This window comes from Phaenicophaeus curvirostris, chromosome 1 (assembly GCF_032191515.1).
Source record: "Phaenicophaeus curvirostris isolate KB17595 chromosome 1, BPBGC_Pcur_1.0, whole genome shotgun sequence".
Lineage (NCBI taxonomy): Eukaryota > Metazoa > Chordata > Aves > Cuculiformes > Cuculidae > Phaenicophaeus > Phaenicophaeus curvirostris.
The window spans coordinates 111,691,605-111,708,779 of record NC_091392.1 but is presented as its reverse complement, the minus strand read 5'-3'; the positions used below and the strand labels follow the sequence as shown (position 1 = coordinate 111,708,779).

The 17,175-nt window shown below is 39.9% G+C and overlaps 1 protein-coding gene across 4 annotated transcripts in view; it reads left to right on the top strand.

Annotated features, from left to right (window-relative positions):
• The window catches only part of SCAF4 (SR-related CTD associated factor 4), a 50,749-nt gene extending 34,333 nt beyond the window's left edge, over window positions 1–16,416 (top strand). The window contains exons 17-21 of one of the 4 annotated variants that reach the window (XM_069871055.1): window positions 122–276; window positions 6,120–6,282; window positions 6,410–6,490; window positions 6,587–6,775; window positions 14,597–16,416. In XM_069871055.1, coding sequence (XP_069727156.1) covers window positions 122–276; window positions 6,120–6,282; window positions 6,410–6,490; window positions 6,587–6,775; window positions 14,597–15,432 — 1,424 coding nt within the window. In that variant the 3' untranslated portion in view covers window positions 15,433–16,416. The remainder of the gene's footprint in view (window positions 1–121; window positions 277–6,119; window positions 6,283–6,409; window positions 6,491–6,586; window positions 6,776–14,596) is intronic. The other 3 variants (XM_069871028.1, XM_069871044.1, XM_069871037.1) reach the window with 3 other exon arrangements.
• The last annotated feature ends 759 nt before the right edge of the window (window positions 16,417–17,175 follow it).

The following is a 17,175-nucleotide window of genomic DNA, read 5'->3' as shown; positions in this document are numbered from 1 at the left end:
TAGTTTTTATTACATCATTTTTGTAAACATCACAAAGCATGGTAGTTTTACATGGCAATACTTGCCTACTTGTCCGCTTCTACTGAGCTGATACATGTATGTTTGGGGTTCTTTTGTATAGAATGGAAGGGGATCCCGAAGAAGTCAGAAAATGAAGTAGCTCAAAATGGAGGTGCAGAAGCTACGCATAATGAACCAGTGTCACCTATACCTAAAGCTTTACCTGTTCCGATTCCTGTTCCCATGCCTGCACCAATAACAGTACCTCCTCCACAGGTGAGAGTTGCTTCTCATTTGCTCTAGATATCTAAACAAAAGCTGACTTTAAGTAATAATTCAGTATGACAATATATAAGTTAAAGAGAGGGAGGAAATACAATGGATGATAACTCGCTAATTTTGTGTGTGTATGTGGTGATGTTGTCCCTCATTAAAAATGCTCATTAGCAGACTAGCTATGGTGTCAATTTATGAAGATTATGAACTTTTCCTGTGCCATAAATCACTTACGCACCTGAAATCCATTACTTGAGCTTCTGCAAGTAAAAAAAAATACAGTCTCATAGAACATTCCTTTTCTGCTAAGTCACGGTGGCAATGGAAGACTTGGAAAAAACCAAACCCACTAGGGTTTGGAGCATGTGTTTTGCCCAGCAGGAGCAGGGCATCTGGTTTGATTTCCCTGAAAAGGAATGTGCTTTGCATGTACCAGAGTAGCCTGGGAACTGAGTCAGCATGTGATTAGTAGGAATGATGGAGGATTTGCTCCAAAACCTCATTGCTGCTCTAATGCTAATATAGACAGAGCATGTGTGTGTCTACCAGATATTTAAGTATTGTAGGACTGTACTTCTAGTATCTATTCTCTCTGTCCTGAATAAATTATTGCAATAGTTTCTTTTTATTAATGGGCTGAATTGTATCCCCTCAGTTTTAGGATTGCGTTATTTCTTTTTTCTGTTTCCCTAATTAATTTTCCTTACTGTTGGTTATGTGTATACTCTTTTTGAACAGCCTTTGGGAATTTAATATAAAAATTTTCATACTGTTTCCTTTGTTGTTAGAATGGTTCTTCAGTCCAAGCTGATGTTGTATGTTCATTCACAAAAATAACCCTCTGAAATTTTACCATTAGTTTAAGTAGCATGTAATAATAATTACTCTCACCAGTGTTTTATATTCTTATTTCCTTTAGCTTTGCTTGATGACAGATGTGTTACTACTTTTTAAGTAATAGTTCCTTTATTGTCGCTGTTAAAATAGTAGTATACCTTCTCCCAAATGGGAGGAAGTGTGAATAAAACTATTTTACATCTTGAGAAAATGTGATTTATGAACTTCGGTTAAGTAGACACTCAGAAAAGATGAAGAACTCAAATTATTTGAAGATATATATAATTTAGCCAATTATGTGATTTGAGAACATACCATGTTGAATCTTATGTTGTTTCAGCACAGAATTTCTGGAATGCTGTAAGATATTATTAGTTAATGAACACATAGGTCAGATTTCTGATTTGAGAGTTTTAATAACTAGTAACTATACTAAATAGTAGTGATTTTGTTTATTTTGCTTAAATCCATGCTGAAAAAGAAAATGTAAAGAGCAAAACAACCAGTTTCAGAATATATTGAGTGTACTGATAGCTTGTCTCGGCCTCATCAGTGTCAGAGTTTTTTGCTATGGCAAAGAAACTAGAGACTTTGCAGATTCAGGCCAGGTTCAGAGAACTATATTTATTCTTCATCTTTGGTTTAGCTATGAACGTTTTTCTGCTGTCTTGTACTCAACCAATTCAGTTGTGTTCTCTGGCCATAAAATTACAGTAGTTTAAGCATTTGTAAATAGTTCTTAAAACTTACAAGTAAGTTCAGCTATGATGATGGTAGTGGTGTTAGTAGTAAAAGTAACATGTTTTGTAATATGCAAATGTGACCTAATACCTAAAGGGAAACACTTATATCCCACTCATTTTGTTTAAATAACTTTGTAAAGTGCCACTGCATTTTAATTAGCTGATGTGTTTTTGTCCTCTGATACAAGCAGAAGTGCTTTCATTTGTATTTGGCTTTGGTGTTTGGGACTCTAAGAGGTGGGGAGGGTTTTGAGTTCAGGGTAGTTGCTGATGCTGTCCAGCCGGAATGGGCAGTGACACCAGGTTGCTCGATCCGTCCGTCTGGCTGCTCCCCTGTTAGCCATGGAAAGCGCCCTGCCCACCCTGGTTCCTCTGACTGAAGAAGCAGGTTTGATGTGTGTGGTATGTCAGAATAGGCTTTATGCATTGTCCTGATTCAGGCTGCAATGATCAAGCATGGGGCTGCCTGACACATTAACCTCTTAACAGCTCTGGCTGCATGATTCCAATAGCCTACTTTCTCTTTTCACACTTCTTGACCTTTGTTTTTGTTGTCCTTTCTTCTCCCTTTCTCCACTCCAGTCTCTTCCCAAGCAAACAGCTCTTAATTCTTTTTCATGTTGGTTCCGATTTTGCTGCGTCCCTACCCGTATTTGCTGTTAACGATGCCATTACCTAAGTAATGTTGTCCTGGTATGTTATTGCTGGATATGGTTACTTACGCACTGTTGGCCTCACAAGGTGCTTTTCCCTGTAAGATCCCAGGTGCTCCTTTCTGGTTACCTTTGAAGTTTGGCGGTTGTTCATGAAGCACCCTGTTAACCACCTGCAGAATCCAGCCAGCTCTTATGGCACTCGCTGTCTGTAACCTGTCAGCTTTGCACATTATCTGTCACGTCTAGCAGTTTCTTGTGTTGTGTCCAGTAGTTTCTCGTGCTTTCAATGTCCTTTTCTATGAAGCTTAACTTCAGGCCAGGGTCTAGTCAGCAGGTTTGCGGTCTGCCCGCTGCCTTAACAATCCCATGCTTAAAGGTAGGATGGAAAGGAGCTGCATCACTCCTTTCTCTGGTGGAGCCTGAATATGCTACTCCCCCGGTGTGGGCTGGATACGTAGGGATGGAGCCCTGCTGTGCTGGACGTCACCTGGGAGCGGTGTAACTAACTGTGGACTGACCTCCTGTTATTGCCAGTAACACCTTGATGAGTGAATGGTACATTTGTATAGTAAGGCAGTTAAAATTGATAATGTTCTTCAAGGAGAGATATAACCTATGTAGGCAAGTCCAGTTCTTTGCCCTCAATTGCACATACAGCATCTTCTCAGCAACAGTGTCCTGGGTTGCTGCCAAGATCGGTGGAATACTTCTGCAGTGTTGTGTCACTGGAGTGGGCCCTTTTCTTGCCTACAGATTCAGATATCTGAGCTGTTGCTGAACCTGGTCCCTTTCCTTCAGGTCTGAGTAATCAACCTCAGTGGTCTCCTCTGATGATAGGTCTGTGTTTAAGTCATATTGCAATGTCCAAGATCAACTTAAGTCTCTCTCTTGGTTATTGAGTTTCAGTTAACAGCACTTGTGGTATAACTTGTGTTGTGCATTCACTGTGTTTTGGGCACTTGGTGTTCTGTTCTCCTGGCAAAGCTTGGTCCTACACTACCAAAACTGCCAGACTTTGCCAGGGTTGTACATTGAAGTGCAGGGGTTTTGCTGGGGCCATCCTTCCCACAAGTATCCCAGTCCAACCCAAAGTCCCTTTTCTTCATTTAGCAAGTTTTCACCAGAAACCAGAGTCCAAATTGAATGTATACCTCCCAAATTCCCTGAGTTCTCAGTTCCACGTGCTCCTGCTCCCTATAAGTAAATGTGGGAGTTGCATGTTGGTTCAGTATCCATCCTGTAGTCCTCCAATTGAATGAAACTGGCAGACTGCTCCTTTGCAGTCTTCCTATTGGAGACTTCAGGTGTGTTTAAATATATATTTACTTGTCATGGAGCACTATAGGTAGACTCCGCTCCTTTAGTTTACAAGGCCAATGATTCTCCTTCAAGTCACAATCTGAGAGGTGTACAGTACGAAATAGTTGTACCTGGACACTGGCCAAACCTCAAGACGTTCATTGAGACACACCTGGCAGTCTGCGTTACAGTTACTGAGAGATTAGTTATTCCGGTTTCCAGTGTTGCTAGTAATAATACCTGATTTTCCCAATGTTTGTCTCCCAGTTAATGAAGGATCTCCCTAGTGGCATTTTTGTTAGTTTTATGCAATTCATTATCTGTCATTCTGAAACTGTTCATCAGTCCTCTGTCAGCGTTTATTAGACATTGGTTCCATCCCTTTAGCAGAGAAACTTTGTGCTTCAAATTACATTTTAAATTGGATGTAACATTTATGCACAGATTTTTTACTTCCTTTTCTTCTTTCTGCTTAAAGGAAGGGTTTTAACGTGTTACTTACAGTTATGTATTAGAGGCTTAACTTAATAAAAATGAAGTACAGCAGTTAAGCTTGGATAATTGGGTATGACTGTCCTCTAACATGTGTCTGAATCGTCTTCCTTTGTTACTTCTATGCTGATACCATCATAATAGTTTACTACTCACTATACCTTCTCAAGTCATTACATACGTGTGCTTCAACCACAGTTTCCTCAGCTTTTAGCTACTTAAGGACTGGCACTAAGTTTCCCCTCTTATGAACCTTTTGCCTTTTTGATAGCCCTTCTCAGTTCCTTCAGCTATGTACACACTCTGTATGTGAATGCTTCCTTTGCAGAAAATTACTGCGATCAACAGATCTGTTGCTGTCGAGGTGATTTTGTTCTTCGAAAAAGTGCCCTGTAAAGCAAAGATCTACCAAGACTATTAGGTTACTGTGGTTTTGGAGCACTTTGTCTAAAGCTTTAACTGTGATTAATGGAAACACCCCTAGGATTACTCAAGGTTAATGTTCATCTAGGTAGTCTTGGCAATAAATGGTACTTCTAGATACTCCTATCAGTCACTGTCGGCCTTGCGAGCTCCTAGTCCCCAGAAGGTTCCCTGTGCTTCTTTCTGCCTCTTCTCTAAAATTTGGCTGCTGTTCACTTAACACCCCCTTAACCACCTGCGGAAACCAGCCATCCCTCATGGTGCCTTCTGTAACCTTTGTCAGCTTCTCATATCTGTCACGCCTGGCAATTTCTCATGTCCATCCAGTAGTGCTCGGTTACCTTACTTCAGGCCAGGGCCTAATCGGCAGGTTATTATAAACCAGCAAATAACCAATTTAAAACTAAAAACTGGTCATCTACACTTAATGAATTAAATCCTACTGTAATTAATTGATTTTAAAATTCTGATAGTATAAGTTTTAGTGTACCTCAACTCACTAACCTAGCCATCGATAAAGAACTTGGAACAGAAGTTTGGAGTGTTGTTGAGTTGTTGGCAGCTTTAGTTAGCATTTTCCCTAGGTTTAAGGAGAATACACTGCTTACTCTGGTTAAAAGCCACTTCTCTCATTACTGAGAATAAAACAGTAAAGGCTTTTCCTTCTTCACTGTAGAAATAAAAAATGAGTTGTGAAGGGTCTTGGTGTAGCGGTTCTGAAATTTTGATGGTCATGCAGTTGAGTCAGTTACGATCACTTGAGTCTACAGCTCACTTTTGCTTTAATAAGTCCATTTTAAATGCAGAGCATATTTTGATTAATTGCTTTTTCCTCTTGATTCCCACACATTTAATGTCATCTTTATAGCAAGCTCTCATAAATATGAGTCTAAGAACCAACTTAATTTTTTCATTCTTTTCATTCCAAGCTTGATATAAATCAGAATTTTTTAAAAGAGAAATTGATAAGGAAACAACAGTCACACTAATATAATATACAAACTCAGGTAGTTAAAAAAGAAAAAAGGAGGCGTTTTTAATTGCTCCAAAGTTGTGTGCGTTATAGTGTATCATGCTGGATGGTAAAATTAATTCCTGCTACTCTGTAAAGGGTTTATTTAAATGAGTTACCAGCATGCATTAATATTGATTGACAACAGAGAATATTTTTTTCTTTAAGAACAAAGGCAAACAAGATCAGTGTTGGTGCTTCAAGTTGCAGGAGTTCTTTGACTGCTAATTAAATAGTTATGTAGTCACCTTGTTGCAGAGTTATTTAAGATAGCTTATATTTTCTTGTTTTGATGGACAAAGTACAGAAGGTGGCAGCCCACAACTGAACAAAATCCATTCAATCCTGAGGTAACACATTTTCCCTTTCCTCCTTTCTTAGGTTCCACCGCATCCATCAGGTCCTCCTGTGGTTGGGGCACTCCAACCACCTGCTTTCACAGCACCTTTAGGAATCCCTCCTCCTGGATTTGCTCCTGGAGTGCCACCACCACCGCCACCTCCATTTTTACGGCCTGGTTTCAACCCAATGCATTTACCCCCAGGTATATTCATGTATTTTTAGGAATATTAAGTCCTTTTTTTAGCCATGCAGCAATTAAAAGCATTTGCCATATTAACTGCACGGGTGTGTGTTTTGAAGTCATAGTGCTAATATATACTTTCATATAGGCTTTCTTCCTCCTGGACCGCCACCACCTATAACTCCTCCAGTATCTGTTCCTCACACTCCAGCAGTAAACATCCCAAACTGTAAGTGTTTAAATCTTGGGCAACCGGCAGTAGAAGGTATTGTGTAAGCAGAAAAGATTACTTTTTTTTTTAATATGTTAATGCATCGTTTCTTAGCTACAGCAACTGGTGTGAATGAAGACACTACAAAAGATTCATCTGTAGGAAATCCCATCCCAACAGTCGTTTCTGGATCCAGAGGGAATGCTGAAACTACTGATAGTTCCAAAATATATGGGACTGTTCCGCCTCCTGTAGCACCTACTAATGTACCTGCTCCTGTCACCCAAGGTGTTCCACTTCTTGGTAAGTTAATTTTTGTATGTATTCTTCAGTTTATTGTTCCCTCAGTTCAAAATACGATTTTGATTTTGCTACTGACTTACAGTTTGTGGGAAAATAAAGTAGATTTTTCTAAACTTGAAGTTTCTGCCCTTCTGGTGGTTTTTTTAAAACAAATTTTAGAAGCTTGATTTTTGCACAGAAGGAGCAGTATTTTTTTTTTTTCTATTATTAGAGATCTGTTTTCCGAAGAAACAAAAAAGCTGTTACATTTAAGTTACAAATCAGGACAGAATGAAATGCTATCTGCTTTTAACGAATTGAGGTTTATGCCATATAGGAAATTAACTTAAAACACGTGTATGCCATGTGAACTGTATTTTAGACTCAACTATTACATGTATAAAATTAACTTATAGAGAAATAGTATTTTCTAGTATATTTTTTAAGTCTGAACATTTGTTATACTTTTTATGTATGGAATAAATTATTTTAATAAAATGGAAATCTAGAGGCTTTTATTCAGCCCTGTAGTATTACAGGTTCTAAAACCTTTTTAACTATGTTACTTTATTCAAATTTTACAAAATGGTATTTTGACTAGCAAAACCAAGCTAACTTTGGATCTTACATCAATTGCTTCTCATGATATGATATGAACTTGGTCAGATTTTTAAAGTGTATGCTGTTTAGTGTTAGAGGCCTGCTAAATACTTACTTTATGATGGCCTTTTATGAGTCAGTGTCAAGAATTTACTCAAGAGATTTGATTCTTACAAATTTTAATGAGATTATTACAGTTATGGGATTTCAGAACTCTAAATGAGAGCCTGGCAAGTAAATAAAAAAGTTAATTTTCAGTGTACACTAAAAGCACCCGGATATTGGTGTCCTGAGAGCTTACTGCTCTGTTGAATTTGATCGCTAAATTTTCCAGCCATGACTAGTGATTTTTGAATCCTTCATGTTGGGAACTTGAAATAAGAGCCTGTTAAGGCATTTGTCAAAACCTGAAATGCTGCTTCTCTCTCAAAATCGGTCGTCTTTGAAAAGCTATCAAAACAGATATGCAAAATGAGTAGGTAATTGTTTCAGAGTATCTCAGGCACTTGGCAAACAGAGAAAATCTTAAGGAAAATTCTCTGGTGACACAATGGGAATTTCGTAGTGATAAGGATTTATCAGACTACACATTTTAAGACATTCACATCTTAATGATGAAGTTACACTTTTTGTAATTGTGATACAGCATTACCACATTTTTGAAGTTTCCGGATGCTATGTCTTGCCTGGCATAACTTGAACATTTTATTCGTAGAATAAAATATTTAAATTAAAATTTATTCCAAGCTTTTGGAATGTATTGAGTTACTCTTCAGTTTGCCGTTTGGCTCTACACATTAGAAGAAGGTTTTACAGAATAAAGATTGGGGTGGAGTAAGTTATGTACTCAAGTTACTTGGACTGTAGCTTTTTTTATTCTTACAAGTTCAAGGAAGCTGAATTTGATAAATCTGAAGATCAAGAACTTTCCTTTGTTTTTTATAAACTTGCTCGCTGAGTTGTTGATGCGAGTGAAATTGTCTGTGTGGTCAATGTAACTTCTTGCAAAGTTCAGTTGCATTGACGAAGTGATAAGAGAGCTTTTTATTTTTAAAAGATTGCATGTGTGAGCTTACAGACTAGTCCTGAAGTAATAGCACAGAGATCTGTGCGTTTACTTAAGTAATAGTGTTTTACGTTGATCGGCATCTTATTTCAAGAAGATGATGTTTATCATCGAGGAGCTATACAAAATATTCCATCCTCACGTTTCGGAGTTAAGGGAGACTGTTCACAATCTGATAAAAGATACAAGAAAACTAGAAGGAACGGGTTGTGATATTTTACACGATTAAAGATTAATATCAGTTGTCTTTGCTTTTAAAACTTTTCACTAAGTTAATACAAATGAAACTGTCTTCTTGAAACCACTTCGAATCACTTATTAATTGAGTCTAGTTCTGCATGCAAGAGTCCAGATCTGGTCTTTCGTTAGATTGGAATTAAAACATGAAGGAGATGATGTCTTCCACCACTTAAGCTGATGTAGTTAGCAAAGAAGTATCCCATGAAGCCTTACCCTCCCCATCCTCTTGAGTTCAGGAGCTGGCCAGGCTGCATCACCGTTCATTCCTTTTCATTCTGTGTCAGGTTTCACACCTAGGGAGATCAAAGCATAGGAAATGGAGTTTGTCAGGGTTCTACCATGGGTGCAGACATGAGGTGCAGTCTACATGTGTGTCCTGGAGCCCAGAAGTACTTGCAGGCTTGAGAATTTAAGGGTAGCCTTAGTGTCTGACCTAGAGTCTTGTACCAGTCAGAGGCAGGTGAGCTGGGCAAAGTATGTAAGTCGGTACATCATCACCCTCAGGCAGCCAAGGGAAGGTGCAGACAAGGGAAATCAAATGCTTCAGAAGAAGGACCTCATGTTCACAAGTGTGTGGTTTAGCAATTTGAATGGATGACTGATCATGTGACTGGTTTCTCATGAAGTCCTCAAACTGCTCGTTACATATTCCCATGATGTGGCTCTTCAAGCTGAGATAAGAAGGTGGAAGAAAGATTTGTTTGACAGCATCATGAAGTATGTCATGAGGACTCTGCTTGGGGAAATAGGGATGAAGGGTCTTGAGTAGTGTAACGTGAAGAATGAAGAAATGTACTTCGGATATTTGGGCAGGATAGAAGAACTTACTTCAGCAGGCTGAATGCAAGGAACGAAGATCGCTTTGAAGTGACTGTCTTAGAAATCTAATCTTAACCTTGCCTGAGAACACCTTATGTAATCTGTACAAATGCAGGAGATCTTTTTTTTGTAATTTCAAAATGAAGCTTATCTACCTATCTGTTCAGTTTTTATGTGAAAGATATGTTACAAAGTAATTCTAAATTCATTATTGTAAGATTTCATATGCTCTCTTAGTGATGTAAGTTACGTTTTGTTTCATCTCCACTGATCTCATTCATTTCTACAATGTAATTCTTTCATCGCTTCCAACAAAGATGTGTTTGTGCTTCAGAGGACTGATCCCTTGTGGACATTGTGCCTGAATTTTTTTTTGTGCTTATTCCTGAAAACCACCCTTGGGTTGTTTTAATTTAGTTGTCCTTGGTCGTATTTGCTGCTGTTATAGTTTCTTGTTCTTAATTTGAACAAGATTATCCAGACTGTAACTGGGCTTGTGAGTGTATGCTCGTGTAATTTTTTAAATGATCTGCAAAGCAGATATTTTTGGACTCCTTTTACATGTGCATATTACAGAAAGTGACAGGTTTTTAAATAATTTTTGATTTGCCAACTTGTTTTTAGTGTTGAGCAAATGATGTAATTTGGACCAGTAATAAACTGCTGTTGCAGATGCTGTGTTTCAAATATTCAGATTCTGTGATCTCTTATCTTGATTAAATATGCTGTATTGCAGTTTGTAGGTTCTGATCTAGTGCTCTCTGCCAAAATTCCTGCGATGATAATTACATTCTATTCTACAAGCTGTTCTCAAAGATAACTGTAGTTCTCTTCAAACTTGGTATTCATTTCCTGTTAATGCATGCTGAATTATTATTCTTTTCTCCCTAGCTCATTTGTTCTTAACTAACCATGCAGTGTTTTTGTAATCTGCATTAAATTATGAAAGACAGACCACAATATTCTGTGAGCTCATCAGAGTGCTGCTAAATCATAAAGTGTTTACTTCCTTCAGGAAGGAAGGATGAGCTTTTTATTAATAGAGGATGTGAACAGTGATAATCCTAATACATTTCCAGATTTCATATGATAGCCCATTTTGAAAACATGACAAGCACTGCATGTTTACTAATTAAATATATGAATGTTGCTTTCATAATACTACCGAAATAGAATTCAGAGGTAAGGCAACATGAACTCTCGAGCACCATTCATGCAATTCATTTTGGCCTTGATGATTCTTTTGACCCTGGATCAGTCTAGTGTTTGTGTTCTATAAACAGGAATTTTAGAAGGTTTAATATCGGTAGCCAGCACTGTACACATAACATAATTTGACCTTTACATCTTTGTTTAAGCACCTTTACATCTTTGTTTAAGCATTTTGCATGAATAGGAGCCACCTCCTACTGTCTTCAGTGGTGGACGTTGACTACCGTGAAAAATGCTGGCATTTATGGCAGGTTACTTATAAGCTTTAAATTGATATTTAGGCTCTTAAGTTTAGGCTCCTTTCTTTACAGTCTTGGCCTGTCCTAGAGGGTTCTGTATTGAACTCCAGGAAAAAGATGCAACTTGTCCCTCTTTCAAGAATTTCTTGGTAATATATTATGTTCTATTGTTACGGTGCATGACTCCGCACTAGACAGCAGTAGGAGAATTCATGTGACACGCTAAGCATTGCAGAGTATCAGCATCAAATTCAAAACCTAAACCTTTAGCCTGTTCTGCGGGAACCGTAAGCTTTTGACTTCTTGTTCACATATGCATTTCCATCAGATTTGCAAAGGAGGTGTATTTGAAGCAGGCAGTCGTATATAGAAAACACCATTCCTCCACTTGCCTTCTTGTAACAGCACAGTTGAGAAGTAATTTAACAGATTTTAAAAGACACTGTAATCACTTACTGAGCAAAGTTCAGTTAAAAAAATCATAGGCTATGCTTCTCAATTATGTTAATGTTTGCAACACTCATAATTATCACAAGTGAACATGGGATTTGTCCAGGCAGAAGAGGAGATAGATAATAGGAAATGAAATTAAAGTGACATGGAAATCTGGTTGATTGCCTAATTTATCAAAACAATAAGGATGACTCCTGTGACCTCTCTGGCTAGAAGATGCTTCATCAGGACAGCTATCGCATTTGGAGCTGTGTCTTCCAAGTAAAGTGAAGTTATGAAACTTCTGACACTGTGTGACTGTTTTTGCACCTCTGAAACAATGCTTGTGGTTGGCAGTGGCTTTTCCTAGTACACTTGCATCCCTGTTCATCATAGCAAACACTCTTCATGAGTTCTGAGGACCTTTCACTATGCATCTGTGGTAAAAGTTGCAAATAAAAGTCAATTGTGAAAGCGGTCTCTATTTTTACACGTTTGAACAGAGTAACATATTAGGTGTAAGGTCTGAGGATGACATTGTCAGTTTTAAAAGCCACGTCTGGTAATAAAATCTGTCGTAGCCACATTGTGCAGAATAAGCAGTTGATCAGAAGGATGGTTGTATTTCATACCCCTAAGCGAGAAGACAAAGTTATCTACTACAAAAAGGCTTACAGTTATGAATGAATGAATAAAACACAGGCTGGGGCAGATAAATTCTGTCACTCATCTGCATGTGTATGAGATGGGCATTAAATGACTTTATTGTTCCTGTAGGAGCTGTGGTACTTCTCTTCAAGTTTGACAAACTATTAAGTTTTACGTACTGCTTTTCCCTATATAAGACATCACAGGGCTTTACATTTTGATAGATGTTGCATGCACAATCTGTGCCACTAATTTTACTGAGTGTGTTCAGTAAACTTGGATGTGTTTCTGGACAGCTTTTTGAGAGTAAATTTTTAATTAGTGCCTGGCTTGTCAGTACAGCAAAGAAACTCTTAATAATTCTTTCTACAGCCTCGGAATTTGAGTGGGCTGATTTAAAATAAAAAGTGTTCAGCAACCCTGCTGATACAGTCCAGATTAAAAGAGAATGAGCTTCAGTTACCGTTATACTGCTTCTGTGTGGCATTTTTGTGTAGAAATAAGGTTGAGAAATTAAATTACTTGTACTTGTTGCATTGAAAAAGACATTTTACGGTTACCTCATGTTCACGTTGTTGTAACCCTCGTAATCTCTGCTGCTACAGAGCAGAAGCACATGCTTATCCTCTTCAGCTCATTAAGTCTCAGTTATTCCTTTCTGCTTTATTTTTAATCTGTGGAAGAGTTTACTTATCAATAAAAATAGCCCCAAACCTCAGAATTCAGCAAAATTACATTCTTGGAAGACACCTCTGGCCACGTGTCTGTCTCGTTGGGTCTGTAGTGCTGAGTCCTGGAGGAATTTTAACTAGGTGACTTGCAGCCCTGGTTCTGAACAGCAGGAGGGGCAAGGCTGTGTGTTTCAATGTGAAATAAGAAAGAAAAGGAGGGAGGGAAATACACTGAAGCTGCTGGAACATTTCTTTCAAAGAGTGTGACCCATCAAGCTGTGTCTTAAGAGTGGCTGCTTGGAGGGGAAGGTAAGATGATGCCTTGAAGTGGAGGAATATTCACATTTTGTTACCAGAGTTCTAGTCAGCGAACAAGAATTTCCTTCTAATAAAATATGAAGACCGATCCGATAAGATGTTTCTGTTGAAGATGCTAGTAGCATAAGAAGTGGTGGTGAAAGGCCAATAAATATATTCTGCAGGCGGCTCAGGTGTAGTTGGGGTAGAAATGCTGAATATGTCAGTTGAAGGAAGAAGGGAGCTATAATATGTGAATAGAAGGTCATTCAGGATGTTGGCTCCACTTTGCTCATTAAGCTGAAATTCCAAGTGTAGTTTTCACCAGCACTGCCAAGTGTTTAATTCTGCTGTTAATAGACATACCTATTTGACATTTTATAGTTTCCACAAATATAAAAAGAAACGCAAGATGGATTAGGAGAGATTTATGCTTGTTCTGCTGGCACATGTCGATCCCTTTAGATCGACAGGTTTGGGATCTGGAAAAACGCCACGTGCTTTCTCAGATGTGGAACTTGTTTTCAGGTAGAGAACTGCTAGTGAGCAGAAAGAGCAGACAAGCCCAGTGCAAAGGCTGCAGAGAGCATGAGGCAGTAGCCTTAACTGGTTCAAAAAAAAGGAGCCACGTGAGAGGAACTGGCTCACGCTTATCAGCGTGGAGTCCTCATTCATTTGGGCTTGGGGTGTGGATGGCAATGAGCTATGGGCTGAGCTTCCCCAGCTGGTGTGCTTTGAGTGTAAGTGGTTTTAGTCTTATGAAAACCATGGTAAAAACAAGGAATAAAAATGGAAAACAGTTGGTGTTGGCTGTGTGCTATAGAGGATGGAAAATTATATTAAAAAAAAAACCCAGAAATTACCTATTGCATTTCCGTTTCTGTTACATTGCCAGGTTTATTCTGCCAAAATTAAACTCTGTGGTATCCCTTTTCTCTGGAACCATAAACTGAACTTCTTGCTCCCCAGCCCTGTTGCGATCTTATCTCTCCCTTCACAGCTTCCTCTCTCTGCTGCCTCTATCTGCGCTTTGCAAGTCTTGTTGGTGACAAGAAATCTCAAGCATTTTAGCCAGACAGGACTTTGCTGTTGTTTATAGTCATAGAATCATAGAATAGTTTGGGTTGGAAGGGACCTTAGAGATGATCTCGATCAACCCCCCCTGCCGTTGGCAGGGACACAAGGACAATAGAGGAGAAAGGTTTAAAAGCTGAGAAAAGGAGGCGAGATGTCTTTAATTAGAAGCCTAGGAAGCACGGCCTGTTAGGGAGGTGTCCCATCCATCGGTTGGAGGCGCTGAGCTGGAGATTGGGAAGAGCTCTTACCTACAAAATGGCAGTCAGTGGCTTCTCCACAAAAGGAGCCCTTTGGGATAAGTGATCGGCTGCTTCTGCTTGGATATTAATTAGTCCTGGCACAATACAAATTTATCTGTACAGTGTGTAAAGCAGCATGGGAAGCTTCGCAGGCTGCTCTCTGCATCCCCCCAGCACAGTTTTGGGGTCACTCAATTCACAAGCTAATTTCAGAATATTTTTGGAATTATGAAAACGCCTTTTTTGTTGTTTTTCTTCCACACCTGCCAGCCTCTGATGCACTTTGTGTGTGTTTGTTTCAGGCACTCAAGGAGTCGCGCCGCCCCCGCCGGCACCTGTTGTGGGCTTGCAGACTCCGTCGACCGGCCTCTTGGGTGCCCGGCCCGGATTGATCCCACTGCAGCGACCGCCGGGAATGCCGCCCCCTCCGCTGCAGAGGTTTCCCCTGATGCCACCGCGACACATGCCTCCCCACATGATGCACCGAGGGCCCCCGCCGGGGCCGGGGGGCTTTGGGATGCCTCCCCCCCACGGAATGAAAACTCCCTTCCCACCGCCCGGTCACTTTGTGAGACCTGGGGGGATGCAGGGAAGCGGGGGGCCGGGCGGACCCGAGGATAACAGAGATGGGAGGCAGTTTAGGAATGACAGACAGACGTTCACCCCTAACAGAGACCAGGAAAGGTTCGGAAGGAGATCGTTTGGAAATCGGGTAGAAAATGATCGTGAGCGCTACGGGAACCGCAACGATGACAGAGATCACGAGCGACCTGGTAATCGCGACAGGCGAGACTGGGGAAGAAGAAGCCCCGAGCGCGATAGACACAGAGACTTGGAGGACAGGAACAGGCGGTCCAGCGGGCATCGAGACAGAGATTCCAGAGATAGGGAGTCTCGTAGAGACAAGGAAGAAAACAGAGGCAAGGAGAAACCGGAGATGGCAGACAGGGCAGATGACGACAAAAACCACGAATCTCATAGTGGCAAAATGGAAGATGCAGACATTGTTTCAGAACTTGCTGCGGGAGAGTCTGAACCTGCAGGTGTGAAACCTGTCGAAGAGTTAACATCCGAGGCTACCTCATCTGTGGAACAGGCGCAAAAGGAGATGGGCTCAGTGGCGGAGGCTCCTCGCTAGAGACTGGAAGTTGTCGAAAGACAACAGTGACATTTGTTGGAGTGTAGAGCTTTAGAGTTGTACAGTCTGCTGTATTATATTCGCTTCTGCTTCTATCACAGCCCCGCAGTAGTCGGTGGGGAATTGTAAGCAATTTGATTGCTTCCCTTCTATTTAAAATAGCCACAACATAACACAAAATACTGAAGATATGATTCAAATGTTACCCATTTTTGCTGTAACTTTTTTAAAGTTTTGACTTTAAAAAGTTTACAAATCAGAAGTAGAAGTGCTTTCTATTTTTTTTTTTAATTTAAGAAAAGGTAACGGTGAAAGCTCCTCAAAAACCAATAGGGATGTGTTTTTAATAAACTCTATTTTCGTAACAAACTTTAACGTGTGCTATTCTTCCTACACTGCACTGAAGTGGAAAAGGAGTGTTCAACATCTTAAAGTTTGAACTGTTAATGCTGTACTGGAGTCTAAATTAGACTGTTTTGTTTATATTTGTTAAAAAAGAAATACATCTGTTTGTGTAGCTGTTCACAGAAGCAAATTTTTATTTGTAATAGTCATCTTGATTTTTAGATTGCTGCATTTTAATTATTACTTGACCATACTAGGTAAAAGGTAGTGATTTTAAAAATGTTAATTGAAGAGTTAACTGTTTAGTGTTTGCAATGCAATCAATTTTTTTTCTTTATATTTTTTTCTCTCCCCCCCTTCCCCCCCCCTCAACTGGTTCTGTGGTAAATGTTGCCCTAAGTAGCCTTTTTTAAGAAAAAGTGGACACCTTCAGGCATCCTCAGTCTGCTCTGCTTGTAATGTTATAAAATTACTGTGTGTGGTGGGCTGGGACGCTCACCGGATCAGCATCTTTTGTACTTGTTATTCATTGACGCTTTTTGGAAAGTGGGGTGAAAAGAGAAATCAAAAAGACACCAAAATACAATATAAAATGCTAACCTATTTTTATTAAAAGGAGGGGAGGGGGCTGGGAAAAGGAAGGGAGGTGGGAGGGAGCGGGAGGATTTTAAAACGCTGCCTCTTCCTTTACACAAATCTGGGCTCCTGCCCTTGGCTGTGTTAATGCCGTCTACCTCCTGTAATCCTGCAAGAGGTAGGTGGGAAGCTTTTACCTACGTAGCTATGGTCCTGGTGGACAGAAGAGCGTTTATTGTTTTTTTTCCTTTGTGTTTTACCATCTTCCCTCCATATCACTTAAGCGAGTTTGTCAGCTTTGAAGAGGGCAAACGCAGCCCTGGCAGTTTGGCCCCAAAACGCGCTGCCTCGTCCATCGGCCGCTCGCTGAGCGTGGGCAGCACCAGCCCTTCAGCCGAAGCTTGTTAAATGCTGGAAGTGTAGTGGGAAAATTGTATGAATCCTGTGCATATTCAGTTATTTTTCTCCTTGATATAGGTGTGTTCTACTTTCAAAGTTGATTTTTTTTCCCCTAAGTGAAGGGCAGCTGCTTTCTTACATCAGTCCTTTTTCAAAGCTGCTCTGCGGCAGAGGGATTTTTTTTTTCTGGGGGAGGGAGCGGGGTGGGGAAGCAAATGTAGAGTTGTGGACTGGGGAGAGGACATCTATTTTTATGTTCTTGCAATAGCAGAATAAAGAGAAAAAAAAAAACTAAACCGACCTGTTTACATACTTGTAATGAACTCAGCTTCCATGTCTTAAAACCTGTGTCCTTAATGTTTGTTTCTAGCTGGGCCAGTGGAACTAACTTTTTTCATACAAAGCCGGACAGTTCTGTCTTAT